The sequence below is a fragment of the Peromyscus maniculatus genome, chromosome X (assembly GCF_049852395.1).
Source record: "Peromyscus maniculatus bairdii isolate BWxNUB_F1_BW_parent chromosome X, HU_Pman_BW_mat_3.1, whole genome shotgun sequence".
Classification (NCBI taxonomy): Eukaryota; Metazoa; Chordata; class Mammalia; order Rodentia; family Cricetidae; genus Peromyscus; species Peromyscus maniculatus.
Genome location: NC_134875.1, coordinates 133,048,612 through 133,065,596, shown reverse-complemented (window position 1 = coordinate 133,065,596; position 16,985 = coordinate 133,048,612). Strand labels below are relative to the sequence as shown.

The following is a 16,985-nucleotide window of genomic DNA, read 5'->3' as shown; positions in this document are numbered from 1 at the left end:
GGTGTCAAATACTTTGCTCTGTTGTGATTATATACTACTATTCATCAACCACTAGTCTTAATGTTTTGTTTAGTTCATTTCATTACTCTGTGCTGTAGAATTTTAATAACCAACAACTTCATATAACTGTGATAAGACAGAACTCCAAATTACAACACATCATAAAGCCTGATTCCCTTATATACAATAGCTGCAATATTTAAGTCACTTTCCAAACAAACAATTGTTTGGAAGTCAAATTCAATACTAGAGGATCATTACTTCCTTTGTGGTCCTTGGGCTTCGAGTCAAAGTGATTTTTCAACTCCACCATAAAAATATTTCTGAGTTTCACATAAAGAAGAACAGTAGGTGCTAATAATATAGTTAAGTAAATCGTATAAAATAAAAACATTAAAGGCTCTTATTTATGATATTAAAGAGTCAAAGAATCAGTACTAAAGTTATTTAACAATCTAGAAAATATTAAAAAAGAATATAAATAATATAAAGAAGAAAAGGCTCCAAACCTTTGATACATGTTGGTTTGCTGACAGTGGACTTTGATCCTAATCCTAACTGACCCCAGTTGTTACTGCCAAACATGTAAAGTTTATTATTTCCTAGTGGGAAGGAAAAGAAATAACAAATGAAAGCAATCTTCACATAGATAACAGCAGATGAATGAATCACACGGAACCCAAAAACATACAGTTTTAAAAACACTGAAGAAGCAGCAGGAGTGGAGGACCTTTTCTGTCCATGTATAGGCACATCCCATTCAGTGTAAAGAGTGTGTAAGTTATATGTCAGCAATTGTTTATTGCAATCAGATAGATTCCAATAAAGTTTCATGTGTAGAAAAGTCATTTACATTTATCAAGGTAACTTAAAGTTGAAAAGACTCTTGAAACAATTTATAAAGGATTCTCTGACAAATACAAAACCACTTTCTATACACTTTCAAGATGTTTAACACATGATAAAGCCTGTTCTCTATACATACCATAAGAGTAACATTTAAGTGGTTTTTTTTTTTTTTTTTTTTTTTTTTGGTTTTTCGAGACAGGGTTTCTCTGTGTAGCTTTGCGCCTTTCCTGGAACTCGCTCTGTGGACCAGACTGGCCTCAAACTCACAGAGATCTGCCTGCCTTTGCCTCCCGAGTGCTGGGATTAAAGGCGTGCGCCGCGCCACCACCGCCCGGCTTAAGTCGTTTTTTAAAAAGTAAAAATATGGTCAAATGCAATGCTATAAGATCATCACTCCCTTTCAGGTGCCTGGATTCCAAATCCATGACAAAAAAAAAAATTAAAGGCAATAAAAAAAATAGATGTTTAAAATGTATCTTTTTGTTTTGAAGCAGTTTACCTTGTCCTTCTGTGTATGAGCTGATTCTATTAAGTGTAAAGAGTTCCTAACATTAGGCAGCAACACTTTTTATTAAATATAATACTTATACTATTTAGGATTCTCTAAGAATGACTGTCTTCATTTAGGATTGCAATACTAACCTGTCACAATCGCAGTATGTTCATCACCACATGAAAGACATATTGGTATGTCATTTTTAAACCAGAATTTGCTAGGAATATTTTCAGCAAATTTAGTTTTTCCAAATGTAAACACAGCACCCGTATCTGCAAATGTAAAACAGTTTTCATTTCACCATGATGCCTCTTATTAAAACACATTTCCAATTCCACGCATATAAACCTTTTCCCGTGACAGCTTTGACTCTGCCTGAACATGATTTAAGCTTCCTTCTTTCACCTTAATTCAGTCCTGTTCCTCAGACCCCATTTTAGTTTCACCTGTGACATCTGTTCCTTCGAGCATGTGCTATTCATTTAGTGACCTGAAGTAAATGTATACAACGAGAAGGAAAGCCATCATCCATTACTAAGAATTCTGCTGTCACTGGATGGACAGCCGGTTTCTGAATGAGCTGATACAATCTGTGCCTTCCGCTCACTCTGCTTTAGGCCTCATAGTCTGGTCCCCCAATGGAGAATCTATGTCCACACTCAGAACCAAACAGCATTGCAGTCTTTTTTTCCCCTTAGCATCATAGGAAATTTGTGCAGAGGACCCTTTTAAGTGAATCTGGGTTTTCTTTAGTTCTTCCAAGGACTTGCCAGTGTTTGCTTGAATGGAAGGAATGCTACCACAAATACCAAACTCTATTGATAATGCCAGTGACTATTCATTAAAACTAGAGGCAAGGCAGAAATAAACATATTACTTCCATACTTTCTTACTTGCACCATGGGAAGCCATATAAGGCTTTAAAAGTCAATTACGCACTACACAGCAACCTCTCAAATTATTACTAAAATATTTATTGACGGGTCTTTATTTTCTCAACTATATTACTTACTGATAGTGTAGTTCTCCTTGCTACTTATACCCAGTGCACAGGGTGCTCCTCTAGCAAACATCAGTCACATCTAAGTTTGTTCTAATTTTCACACAGACAAGTTCCCTTCTACACTATTTCTGACTGTTTTCATGTCACTGCAATGGTGGGGAGGAAGTCAAACACAGAGTTCAATACTTTCAGTGTGAAAGACAGCATTTCACCCAGGCTTTAACACGTGCAAACGCTTCACTTTTTCCTATTCCTACTGAAGAGAAATGAGACCTCAATTTATGGATCAGGCCATTGAGACTGGAGAATTCTTAAATTGTCATTAGTTGATCTGAGGAGTATTGAACTTCTTTGGACCAGCACCATTTTCAAGACTAAAAATCCATTAACAGTTCCCAGTAACTATTTAAACACACACACACACACACACACACACACACACACACACACACACACACACACACCAAATAGAAAGCCAGACCCAGATTCTGGGAAATTTTCAGAGAAAGCATAGTGGATTTTCGAGGGGCTAAGCCACTTGAGAATGGCTGTGAGGCAACCCAGTTCCAATTTAATAACTGAGCCTTGGGAGGCCAGGGCCTAGAAATGATTCAAGACTTCACTCCAAGGAATCATTTAACTGTTTTATTCTGGCTCCCCAGAAAGCCTCTTCAGACACTCCCCCGACCCAAACCAGGATTTGGTGGCTCTCTTCTATCCTCTGACTTCTAATGTCAACTACTGTCACTTTATTTTCTTGTACCCTCACTAAGGTATGAACTCCAGGAGGCATAAAATCAAATCCTGTTGGAGCCAAGAGCATGGCAGAAAGTGCAATACATATTTAAATAATAAATAATTCTGCTCTAATATAGTGGTTGTTTTTCAAAGTGTTAGTCGTGACTCATTAGAGTGTATGTGAAAATCAATCCAGTGGATTGGATTATGACTATCATTTTAACACATTATTGAATAACTCTACGTTCCAAACGGTTGTATTAAGTGCTGCTTCTGCAAATGTCTACCTGTGCTACCTAGTACGGAAGCCATACTGGGTCATAATTTTAACATATGTCAAACTAGTGCTTAAGGACAGTCTTTTTTAATCGCTTAAGGCCTTTTTTCTCCCTTTGTCCAGTTCGTTTCTTTTTAACCTCTCGCTCTCTGTATTCACCCACTCATTATTGACTGAATTCAGTACCTATGTGGATCCTATATGCAAATGTTAAGTACAGACATTGGGAAGCTTAGCGAGAAAATAATGGCTGCCATAGCCTCTGAGAAAAATCATGGAAAGATTACTAAAAGCACATACAGGGTTCCTCGGTCCCTGTCCCTTCCTCCCAGTCCCAAAGATGCCATTTATTCGCACAGGCAAGGTTAGGGCTGCTGTCTCACTAAAGCGGCTCAGATTGCGGCCTGCACCCCGACAGGGCCGGCCTGGAGGCGGGGCCTGGCCTCCCGCCCGCCCGCGGACCCTCCCTCCCCGCCAGCCGCCGCCGCGATAGGGACGCGACTCACCCGGCACCAGTGATTCAGCCTCCGCCATGCCGAAAACTGTAAAGGGAATCTGTGCCTGCTTCGGAAAGACAGCAGGAGCGACTCGACTGGGCCTAAGGTATTGCCCTAGCCCCCGGGGCCCCCATCGCGACCCTCTTGGCATCGACCACTACTGCGCTCCCGGAAGTCAACAAACAGACTCTAGGGGCAACGAAGGCGGGGCGTTGAGGCGCGGGGCGGAGCGAAAGGCAATTGGTAGGAGGGAAGCGGAAGTGGTGTCAGTGCGGCGCAAGCGCAGATGCCGTGGTCGAAGCGGTGGGTGGCTTCGCGCCCTCTAGTGGTTGTGATTGGAAGAGCGGCCACGCCGCACTCTGTGAGGTGTTGGGAGCCATCTACTTCTGAGGAAATGCTGACCTTGCAAGGACCTAGAGGGGATAGTGACAACATCGTGCATCTCACGTAGCCCCAACTTCTGTGACACACGCAAACGTCAACGCACAGCTTTGACAACACAAGTAACAGTGATAATCTGTAACAGAGCCAGACACTATGCGTTTTACATCCTCAATGTCATTTATATTCCCAGAAACAAAACTTAATATACTAGATACACACATTAGATCTTTATTGAATAAATGAATGCTATTACAATCTTGTAAGTTGGTAATGTCACTCCTGTTTGCAGACTTATGCTGATTATACATGGGAAGGGAGCAGCCCAGTTAAGGTAGTCAATCCTGAGGTCTGAACAGTCTGCCTGGGTCTCCTATAGAAGGAAAAGGCCAAGATATATAAAATTCCCTCTGAAATATTATATTTTTCTGGCTAAACCCTGGTTTTCCATACATAACACTTGGCCACGATAAAACACATAGGCCCAAAAAAAAATCTTCCAGGATGAGAAAATTTATATACCTGTGGTGGTTTGGTCTTAATAAGCACAACTGGATTTAAAGCTCCCTACATGACTTTAGAGAGTATTGCCTACACTTACTCAGGGAATTTTTATTAAAATGGGAAGAAGGAATCAAATCCAATCATTTGTATACAAACTAAAATTTCGAGAGATGTGCTAATAGCAAGCTGAATAAGGAGCTCCAACCTGGAGCAGGAGTTTAAGAAACACAAAAGCTTGTCAAATGAGAACATGGTAAGTGTAAGAACTGAAGGAAAAGAAACTGAAAGGGATTAAAGCACTCTGGACATAGCCAATTGTATGCAAAGACTCGTGGGGAGTTTGCTTCTTTCCTGGACCTTGATGAGGCTGACTCTAGGTGAGATGGCAGAGTTTGGGGCATGTTGCAGAATCTGAATTTTTATCCTAAAGTCCATTGGAAATCATGGAGGACTTTTAAGCAGTGGAGTGATAGGAGAGGATCAGTTAAGTATTAGCATGAAGTCATTCTGCCTGCCCTGGCTGCTTTTCTGACAGGAAATTTGAGCAGTGAGAGAGAATTGCAAGATTATTACAGGTATTTAGGTACAAAAGTGGTCAGGCAGTTTGGAGTCCAGTGTTTGGGCACACAGGAAATGGTGTCTGATTGTGAAGACCTGGAAAATGCTGAACTATTAAATAACTTACATCACCACCAACAAAAAAAAAGGTGGCTTAATTAATTTTGAGGAGGACCTCATGTTATTTAAAGGCTCATAATAATCAAGATGAGAAAAATCAGAATATTTAGAGACTTATTTTGCTTATAATGTGATTTCATTTGCTTTTTAAACTAAATTTCAGAGTATAATAAAGTAAAAGTTGGACTGAGCACTTCCATTCTGGGTTTCAACATCAGTAACCAGGACAAGGTGGTACCATTTACAGAGATGGGAAGGACCAGAGGAGGTGAGAGTTAGGCCATGAGAGGGAATGGAGAAGACAGTGAGCTCAGCCCTTGAACACATAGGGCAGCACAGTGGAGGTGATGAGCTGAGCAAGCAGTTGATGAGCACAAGTTCCAGGTGAAGCCACACATTTATGGAATGCCTGTATAAACATGATCATGACAGTCTAGGGAACAGGAGAAAGAATGAAAGGGAAAGGTAAATGAAACTAAGATGGATCATGAAGACTGTCAAAGTATAATGTTGCAGAAACAGATAGTAACTAGAGAGAGAGCCTGCAGAATAATGTTGCAACAAAGAAAGTATAGTCAAATTGTTCACATAATGTGGACATATGAAATAAGGTGAAACCTAAGTATATTCTGAATTCAGCAATATGGTGATTATTACCTCTATTGAAAGAGCAGTTTGGTAGGGCAATGGAAGAAGAAACAATTTTGGAGTAAGAAGTAGGAGACACTAAGGGAAAAGCATGAACTGGAGCAACAGCATTAGAAACAGTGAGTGCGGAGGAATAGAGGGAGGGCGGAAACAGCATTTGAACAGGGAAGTGAAGCTTTCCTCTCACAATATACTATTGATACTTGTGATTCATCTACGTATTTATAGAGATTTTATCTATATACTATACTATACACATAAACATACACACATATAGAAAATCTAGGGCATATATAATATAATATAATATAATATAATATAATATAATATAATATAATATAATATAATATTATATTATATAATATTATATAATATTATATAATATATATAATCTACCACACACACATATATAGCTCTGACAGTGCCTTAGATCATAAATATTCTATATTATCTGTTAATACTATCTATCTATCTCAGAAAATCCCTTAGAGATATTAGGCAATGAATGTCAAACTCATACCTTAGTGCCAGGAATCAAGTAGCACTTAGTACTGTTAGCTATTAGTAACAAGACAAAGTTGGCTATGGTCACTGAAACCCCAGGCTATCTGTGACACTTACATCTCAGTGACAGCACAACTTTCATTTTTCTTCCTACTACACACCCAGCGTGGCTCAATGGCTACAAGTGCTTCTCTTGGTCATGCAGAAGCCTGGGCCACTGATGGAGGTGTAACTGTGTTTTAGCTGCATTGTAAGAATGACCTCTTTGGTACCACATGAGGGCAAGAGAGTGGGGTTAGAAATACAGTGTTCGAGATCAGAAGAAGCAGGTTTCCCCAGTCTTCTGTGTACTCCAAGGGGACTAGAAAATGAGGGAGAGCCATTGGCCATTTGACAAGCAACAAGGGCCTCTTCCATAATCCCTTCAGTTATATTGCTTCAACCCATGACGTCATATCTCTCCTATTGGAGAGGGTAGAGTGTCCACAGCTTTCCAAACTGTGGTTTGTACCATCACATTGGCTCACGAAACTGAATGTGGAGGGTAACAAAATGCCAACAGTGAAAGGTTTTTAATGACCAAAAGATAGTTTCAACTCAAATGTCTAATGAGCTGAGGTGTGTCTGGCAGCAGCCTCCTGTGACTTCACCACAGCCTTGCTCCTAAACACAGGACCTGTACACTTCTCACTGTATGTGCTGTCATGCCGTGCAGTGCCAACAAACTGCCTGAGATGCCTCAGCCCGGACTGTAGGCTGCTGTATGTGATGAACTGCAGTGTTTTATTGTACGTACAGAAACAAGATGCATTCATTACTGGAAAATCATCTTCTTAATATTTTCTTAGTGTCATTCCTCAGCACATAAGCATCAAATTAGTAAATATTTGGATAGTATTGCATTAGAATATTTGGTTTTAAAAATCACTATTTGAATTGCTGGCTGGAATTTCATTTTTTAAAAAACCATTAAACAAATTTTGGCTTGGGATTAGGATACAGTGTCTAAGAATGGTCTTAAGATATTTCTACCATATTGAATTGTATATTTATGCAAGACAGCATTCTTGACATTGGTAAATCTAAAATTAAAACATTGATTAATTTTTTAAAAAGATGCTATGTTCTGAAGTATGAAATATTAGGTCAAAATGGAATTCTTTATGTAAAAATAAACAAGCACAGCCATCTTATTAGTATGAAAAATTGCTTTTATCTTCAATAAATTGTAAAATGTTATGCATATCAAAAATCATCCTAAAATGACTTTCCTTGTGATCTATTTTCAGGAAACCATTGACTTGTATACTTATTTGACCTACCTACAAACCCAGGGTCATGTAAAACTGTGTGGGGTGAAAAGGGGTCATAGGTGGAAAAGATTAAGACACTCTGGTCCTAGTCATATCACTCATAAATGTAGTCATATCACTCACAAATGTAGTCATATTCCCTTTTGATACCCTCTGTATATATGGCAAAAAACTCAGATAATCCTCAGGAAATTGTGTTGATTCACACCAGTTATCACACATCTGAAAAAAATGTACAATTCTTGGCTATTTACTGTTGTACTTCTAACTGTGAGTAATTTCTGAAGACTTTTGTGTCTACTAAAAATAGAAGCATGTATAAACAAGGAAGACATTTGATGGACTGTGTTGCCTTGAGGAATTTCATTTCTTACTTTGCAGCATTCAATAAAACTTCCAAGGTTTGCACGTTGAGTCATATTACAGTACAGCTGCCGTCACTATTTCTCAGTTTGCAGGAACATAAGTGGGCGTGTCTGTACTTTGTGAACTCCATTGTGGGATTCCATAAACAGCCAAACTCACATGATAGAGTCTAATGATTTATTTGATATCTGAATTTTTAATAAGAAAATAAACTATAATAAGACAAAACAAAAAACTAATACATTGAAATTGAACAAAACCAACAAACAGAAGGAAAAGAGCCCAAGAGAAGGCACAAAACTAGAGACCCACTTGTTCACATACTCAGGAATCCCATAAAACACTAAACTAGAAGCCATAATATATATGAAAATTACCTGTACAGGCCCGTGAATGCTCCCTCCATCTCTGCATATTGACATGTGATTTGATCATGTTATTTTAGAGAGCCTTGTTTTCTCTGTCTCCACGGGCTCTTTCTGTCTCCTCTTCTTCAGGGTTTCCTGAGCTCTGAAGGGGGCGATTTAATAGACACATCCCACTTAGGGCTGAATGTTCCAAAGTTTCTCTCTCGCTGCATAATGCATTTGTTCTCATCTGCTGCAGGAGGAAGCTGCTCTGATGATGGCTGAACAAGGCACTGATCTATGAATATAACAAAATATTATTAGGAGTCATTTTATTACTATGTTTTAATTTCTTTTTCTTTTTTTAGACAAGTATTATTTGGTTTTGCCCTGGGTCGCTGGTTATCTAGTCTCAGGATCTTGGATACACAGGAGTATCCAGTATGGGCTCCATCTCATGGAGTGGGCCTTAAGTCAAATCTGATATTGGTTGGTGACTCCCACAAGCTTTGTGCCACCATTGCCCTAGCGTATCTTGCAGGCTAACACCATTGTAGATCAAAGGGTTTGTGGCTGGCCTGGTGTTTATATTTCTCCTCTGAGAGCAGGGAGAGTTCCTCCCTGTTCCAAAGACATTACAAAGTAGGGGTAAAGGCTCTATGTAGGCACCAGCTAGACTTCTCCATGTTCGTTGTGGAGATGTTGTCTTCATCAGCATGGCCTTACTGCTCACTTGTGGAGAACAACCTGTAGTCTTGGCAACAGCCTACTTGGATTGGGGGTTCCCATGTTAATTTGAGGTCAGTGATGGTGATAACTCCAGCAGTTTTTATTTATTTATTTATTTATTTATTTATTTATTTATTTATTTATTTAGGATAGTTTTAGCTATCCCAGGTTTTCTGTGTTTCTATATGAAGCCAAAATTTGTCCTTTCAAGATCTGTGAAGAATTGTGTTAGAATTTTGTTGGGGGTTGCATTCAATCTGTAGACTGTTTTTGGTTGAATGGCCAGTTTTACTATATTAATCATATTAATAATACTATATATATATATATATATATATATATCACCATAAAAATACTATATTGGGGGTTGGGGATTTAGCTCAGTGGTAGAGCACTTGCCTAGCAAGCACAAGGCCCTGGGTTCGGTCCTTAGCTCCGGACCAAAAAAAAAATACTATATTGATCCCATACTGATCCATGAGCATGGGAGATCTTTCCATCTTCAAATATCTTCTTCAGTTTCTTCAATGTCTTAAATTTTTTATCATATAAGTCTTTCACTTGCTTAGTTAGAGTTACCCCACGATAGGTTATATTGTTTGTGGCTCTTTTGAAAGGTGTTGTTTCCTTGATTTCTTTCTCAGTCCATTGGTCATTTGTATATAGGAGGGCTACACAATTTTTTTAAGTTAATTTTATATCATCCAGCAATTTCGCTGAAAGTGTTTACCAGCTGTAGGAGTTTTCTGGTGGAATTTTTAGGGTCACTTATGTATCATATCATGTACAAATACAGATACTTTGACTTCTTCCTTTCTAATTTGTACTTCAAGTATTATATGGAATAGATATGGAGAGAGTGAACAGCCTTGTCTTGTTCCTGATTTGAGTGGAATTGCTTTGGGTTTCTCTTCATTTAAGTTGATGCTGGCTATGGTCTTGCTGTAAACTGCCTTTTCTAAGTATGTCCCTTGTATCCCTAACCTCTCCAGGACTTTTATCATGAAGGGTTGTTGGATTTTTTTTTTTATCAAAGTCCTTATCTGTATCTAATGAAATGAACATGTGGTTTTGTCTTTCAGTATGTTTATGGTGAATTACATTTATATATTTATATATGTTGAACCAATCCTACATCTCTGAGATGAAGACAACTTGATCACAGTGGATGATCTTTTTGATGTGTTCTTGGATTCAGTTTTCAAGTATTTTACTGAGAAATTTTGCATCTGTATTCTTAAGGGAAAGTGGTCTATAATTCTTTTTCTTTGTTGGAGTATCAAAGTTTGAATATAGGGGTAACTGTGGCCTCATAAAACAAATTGGGTAATGTCCTTTCTGTTTATATTTTGTGGAATAATTTGAGGTGTGTTGGCCTTAACTCTTCATTGAAAGTCTGGTATAATTCTGCACTAACATCATCTGGCCCTGGGTTTTTCTTGGCTGGGAGACTTTTAATGATTACTTCTATTTCACTAGGGGTTATAGGTCTGTTTATATTGCTTGTCCAATCTTTATTTAACTTTGGTAAGTTGTATGTGTCTAGAAATATATCCATTTATTTTAGATTTTCAAATTGGTGGAGTACAGTATTTTAAAGAATGTCCTTAATATTCTCTGTATCTCCTCCATGTCTGTTCTTTTCCCCTTTCCATCTCTATTTTTCTTAATTTGGATATTCTCCCTCTGCCTTTTAGTTAACTTGGATAAGGATTTGTCATTCTTATTGATTTCCTTAAATAACCAAATCTCTGTTTCATTGATTCTTTGTTTTTTGTTTCTGTTTTATTGATTTCAGCCATAAATTTGATTATTTCTTGTCATCCAATGTTATTGGGTGTGATTTCTTCTTTTGGTTCTAGGACTTTCAGGTGTTCTGTTAAGTGGCTAGCATGAGATCTCTTCTATTTTTTATGTAGGAACTTAGTGTTATGAACCAGCTTCATTGTGTCACATAAGTGTGGGTGTATTCATTTTCATTCAATTCTAGGAAGTCTTTAATTTCTTATTTTCTATCTTGACCTATTTTTCATTCAGTTGTTCAGTTTCCATGAGTTTGTAAACTCTCTGTGTTTGTTAATATCCAGTTTTAATCAATGATGGTAAGATAAAATGCATGGTGTTATTAAATTAGCTTGTATCTGTTGAGACGTGTTTTGTGTCTGAAAATGTGGTCAATTTTGGAGAAAGTTCTGTCAGGTGCTGAGAAGAAGGTGTATTCTTTTGTGTTTGGGTAAAATGTTCTCTGGATATCTGTTAGGTCTGTTTGGTTTATAATGTCTATTATCTCTAGAATTTCTCTGATTAGTTTTTGTTTAGATGATCAGTCCATTGGTGAGAGTGGGGGTACTGAAGTCCCCCACAATATGTCTGTGAGGGTCAATATGTGATTTAAGCTGTAGTAGTGTTTCTTTTACAAATTTGGGTGCCCTTGTGTTTGGTTCATAAATGTTAAGAATTACAATGTCCTCTTGGTGGATTTTTCCTTTGATGAGTATATAGTGTCCTTCTGATTAGTTTTGGATTGAAGTCTATTTTGTCAGATATTAAAATGGCGATTTAGGTCTATTTACTTGAAATATCTTTTTCCAATCCTTTATCCTCAGGGAGCTGATGTTTATCTTTGATGTTAAGGTGTGTTTCTTGAATGCATCAGAAGGACAGATAGTGTTTTTGCATCCATATTGTAAGTCTTTGTCTTTGTCTTTTCATTGGGGAATTGAGACCACTGGTGTTGAGAGATTTCAATGAGCAGTGTTTGCTGATTCCTGTTATTTTTCTGTTATGATGTTTTTTTGTTGTTGTTTCCCCCCCCACCCCCCACCCCCGTGTGTGTGTGTGTGTGTGTGTGTGTGTGTGTGTGTGTGTGTGTCCCCTCTTTTGGTTTGCTGGTCTGGAATTATTTATTCCTTGTGTTGTCGTGGGTGTAGTTAGCCTCTTTAGGTTGGAAGTTTCCTTCCAACAACTTCTGTAAGCCTGGATTTGTAGACAGATATTACTTCAATTTGGTTTTTCATTGAATGTATTTTCTATTGTGATTAAAATTTTTGCTAGACATAATAATCTGGGATGGCATCCATGGTCCCTTAGAATCTATAGAACATCTGCCCAGGGCATTCTGGCTTTTACAATCCCTGCTGAAAAGTCAGGTGTTATTATAATAGGTCTGGCTTTTATATATTGGTTGCTCTTTTTCCCTTGCAGTTTTTTAAAATATTCTTTTGTTGTTGTTTTGTATGTTTAGTGTTTTGATTATTATGTGCCAAGGGGACTTTCTTTTCTGACCTAGTCTATTTGGTATTCTGTATGCTTCTTGTACCTTGATAAGCATCTCCTCCTTTAGGTTAGGGAAATTTTCTTCTGATTTGTTGAAAATATTTTCTGTGACTTTGATATGAGTTTCTTCCCCTTCCTCTATTCCTATGCTTCTTAGATCTTTTCATGGTGTCTCATATTTCCTGGATGTTTTATGTGAGGATTTTTTAAGATTTAACATTTTCTTTGACTGAGGTACTCATTTCTTCTATCGTGTCTTCAATGCCTGAGATTCTCTTGTATTATGTTGGTGAGGCTTGCCATCTGAGGTACGTGTTCAAGTTCCTAAATGTTTTATTTCCAGCTTTCCTTCTATTTGGGTTTTCTTTATTGGTTCTATTTTCTGTTTCAAGTCTTAAACTGTTTTATTCATTTCCTCCCTCTGTGCTTTCATAGATTTCTTTAAGGGATTTATTCATTTCCTCTTTAAGGACCTCTATTATAGTCTTAAAAACTATTTTAAGGTCTTTGTTTTATGCTTCAGCTAGGTTGCAATATTTCAGGCCTACTGTGGTAGGGCAGAGTGGATACATATTATTCTGGCTGTTATTGATTACGTTTTTATGCTGGAGTCTAGGCATCTGAGATTGCTAGATTGTAATTCTAGGTGCTGCTATCTGGTCTTATTGTTGGATGGATGTTTTATTCCTTGGTTTCTGTTGCTCCCTCTGGTTCTTAGGAAGATTTCATAGCTGTGTGTTGCCTTGTAGGAAATTCTTCTGGGATCCTGAGGGTTCTGGGTAAATATACTGGGAGCTATAAGGAATGTGGATGAGCTGGGAGAGTGGGAGGGGGCCTGAGGGGTTCCACAGGAGAGAGGAAAGCAAGGTGTTCCACAAGGAACTGCTTATTCTCTTGGGAATGGGAGTAGAGAGTAGTAGAGGCCACAACAGGCAGTCTGCTACAGAGCTGTGGTTGGGACTGAGGGATTGGATATGAAAGAGAAGCTTGCCTATCTGCCTATTTGCTAGCCGTCTTGCTTCTCTGGCAGGTTTGGCTGGTGGGTCCCCAGGGAATACCTGCCAGAGTTAGGGTTGGGATAAAGCAATGAGTTGGGGAAAGATCTGTGTTATCCATTGATGATGGATGGGGGAAGGGAGGCTGCAACACATTGTCTCCTAGAGAGCTGCGGAATTGACCAGAGGATTGGATTTGGAGGGGAGGAGGGAGAGGTGAAGACCTGCAGTCAGCCTCCCTGTTTCCCTGGCCATAGTCATTTCTGAAATTTTTAGCTGCACTCGTATCTGTGATCTAAGGACTTATAGGTCCCAAACTATGGAGTGTTGTTTGAAACTTAGATGGTCTTCAAATAAAAAAAAAACCAGTACCAAATATTGGATGAAAACTGAAAGATCAGAGAAGCAGAGCAAGCCACAGCCACAATCTATTACCTCACCAACTCCAAGAATCCTCCAACTGAACTCCTCTGAGTCCTCACCCGAAATGGTCTCAGCTGAACTGCCTTAGTTCCTGTTTCCTCGCGCCTTAAATGCCTTTCTCCACCCTGTTGTCACTTCCTGGGATTAAAGGCATGTGTGCTTCCCAATACTGGGATTAAAGATGTGTGCCACCACTGCCTGGCTCTGTTTCCAGTGTGGCCTTGAATTTATAGAGATCCAGAAGGATCTCTGCCTCCCAAGTGATAGGATTAAGGGTGTGTGCCACCACTGCCTGGCCTCTATGTCTAATCTAGTGGCTGGCTCTGTCCTCTGATCCTCAGACAAGTTTATTAGGGTACACAATCTATCACCACAATGGAGTTTCATTTGTGACAGAGAGAAGTGCATGATGTCTTCAACAATAGGGACTTTCCCCTTCTGTAATGCTTTATGAGTCTTATGAACAACCATGACCAACCACCCAAAAGAGGGCTTCTCATGTCTAATATTGGGGGTTTCATTAGGTGGTCTTTGGCTCTTTGAAGGAGCTTTGTCAGACCACATTTAAAATATATATGTATATTTATATACAGACTTAGCATGTGTTTTTTAGGTAGATAGTGTGATTCCTTATGACTTTTTCAGACACCCTATTGTTATTTCCTCTCTTCCATCCTTTGTATTTATCTCTCTCTGCATCCCTAATTAGAGCCCCCTTTTCCTGTTTCCTCAGTGAGATCACTTGAATCCTGATATTCCCTTACTTTATTGCTCCCCCATCTCCCTAGCTGGCAATGGTCCCTTTTTACTTCCCTGATTTCTGAAATTACTCTAGGATATGCACTTATTTCTGAGGATTTAGAGCTAGGGGCCTCAGATGAGAGACAGAACATGTAACATTTGTCTGTCGGGATCTTGATTACCCCACTTGGTATGATCTTTTCTAGATTCATCCATTCACCTGCAAAGTTCATGGTTTCATTTTTCTTTATAAGTGAATGGTATTCCATAGTGTATAGGTATTACATTTGCATTTTCCATTCATTGCTTGAAGGACTTGAAGTTGTTTCCATTTTTGAGCTATTGTGAATGCACAACAATGCACAGAGCTCAGCAAGAATCTGCAGGATAGGATGTCAAGTTCTTTTGGCATATACCGAAGTGTAGTTCAGCTGGGTCATATATATAGCAGCCTGATTTTTAGATGGGGAGCATTCTCCACACTGGTTTCCATAGCAGCCGCACTATTGTCATCTAAAGGATGACAGTTCCCTTTTCCTCTAGCATTTATTTTCTTGATCTCTGCCGTTCTGGCTGGGGGAAAACAGAATCTCAGTGTTGTTTGGATTTACATTTTTCTTATTCCTAGGAACAAGGAGCACATGGGAGCTATTTCTTAGCCATCTTTTCCTTCTTTTGAGGATGCTATCTGAGTCCCAGGCCCATTTTTTTGAATGTGTTATTTTTTTTTTCTTTTTTTTTTCTTTTTTTTTTTCGAGACAGGGTTTCTCTGTGTAGCTTTGCGCCTTTCCTGGAGCTCACTTGGTAGCCCAGGCTGGCCTCGAACTCACAGAGATCCGCCTGGCTCTGCCTCCCGAGTGCTGGGATTAAAGGCGTGCGCCACCAACGCCCGGCGAATGTGTTATTTTTTATTCTTTGATATTTTTAAAGTTCTTTGTATATTCTGGACATTAAATCATCTGTCAGATATATAGCGACAGGGATTCTCTCCCATTCTGTGGGATTACTGTTCACCTGGTCGATTGTTTTTTTTTTTGTTTGTTTGTTTTGTTTTGTTTTTTAGCAGTGAAAAAAGTTTTATTAACACTGACCCAAATTCCTCCTCCCTGAGGACTAGCTTTCATGGTATCAGAAGGAGCCATATAAGCTTCCAAAGGAGGTTGCGATGCTTATGAACCACAATGACCAACATGGCAACATAACTTCAGTACAGTAGTGGCACATATGCCAGCTCTCTAATTGGACTTAAGACCTGCTCAACATGCAGGAAGTTGTGCCTGGTACTGGAAACCTAGCCAACTACCCAGGGCTAGTGAGGCCATAAAAATTGGAGGAAAACTTACAGCCACTATTTTACTAAACCAGCATAATCCTTAACTATATTCAAAATATTTGTCCTTATACCCACAGATAAGTATAGTCCTCATCCCTCATCAAGAAAACTTCTTTTGCAACAGATGGAGACCATTATAGAAAACCATAACAAATCAAAATCCAGGGTTGTTGAACCAAGCCAAAATGGATACATCTACAATACAACTCCTGCACCTAAGGTTCAAGGAACATTTCGGAAGAGGGGGTAGAGAGACTGTAAGAGCTAGAGAAACAGGGAATTTGATGTGAGACTGTATCTCCTAGGATTGTCAGAAGCCAACGTGCCTGCTTCAACATGATTGAAAAGGACAGCAGTAGACATGCCAAAGTGGATGGAGAAAGCTCAGGAAGCCTCACTTCTAGATAAAGAGCTATAGGAAATTAAGGAGTGCTTTAAGCAGAAGAAATCATCTTCCCCAGAGAAGACCACACCAATTGGTTACCTGAAAATATACACACAAGTAATAATATACAGACTGAGCCAGTTATAGTTAGGGATATATAGATATAAATATAACATTGTGTACATGACAACAATTAATGAAAAAAGAGGCCATGAATTGCAAAAAAAAAGCAAGGAGAGATATATAGAAGGGTTTGGATGGACGATAGGGAAAGGGGAAATAATGTAATTATATTATAATCTCAAAATAAGTATTTTTTTTTAAAAAAGACAGAGAAAATAGGGTTTGGTGAGCTACCACACCAGAGGGAAAATCTTACACTTTTGTTTCTTTTCTATTAGATACAGTATTTATCCTTAATTTGAATATAAATCATGTAGTTATTTTTAAAAAATGCAGTAGACTTAAGGAATCTTCAAGTTAAAGAAGTCCTTAGTTGCTA

At 38.6% G+C, this 16,985-nt stretch overlaps 1 protein-coding gene across 5 annotated transcripts in view; it reads right to left on the bottom strand.

Moving 5' to 3' along the window:
* Positions 1-4,275, bottom strand: part of Rpgr (retinitis pigmentosa GTPase regulator) — a 46,955-nt gene extending 42,680 nt beyond the window's left edge. For 4 of the 5 annotated variants that reach the window (XM_006976905.4, XM_076561937.1, XM_076561938.1 and 1 more), the window contains exons 1-3: positions 3,870-4,248; positions 1,492-1,617; positions 510-602 (exon numbers count right to left, since the gene is read on the bottom strand). In XM_006976905.4, the coding sequence (XP_006976967.1) occupies positions 510-602; positions 1,492-1,617; positions 3,870-4,011 (361 nt within the window). In that variant the 5' untranslated portion in view covers positions 4,012-4,248. Of the gene's footprint in view, positions 1-509; positions 603-1,491; positions 1,618-3,869 lie in introns of all 5 variants that reach the window. The other variant, XM_006976904.4, reaches the window with a different exon arrangement.
* Between the last annotated feature and the right edge of the window lie 12,710 nt (positions 4,276-16,985).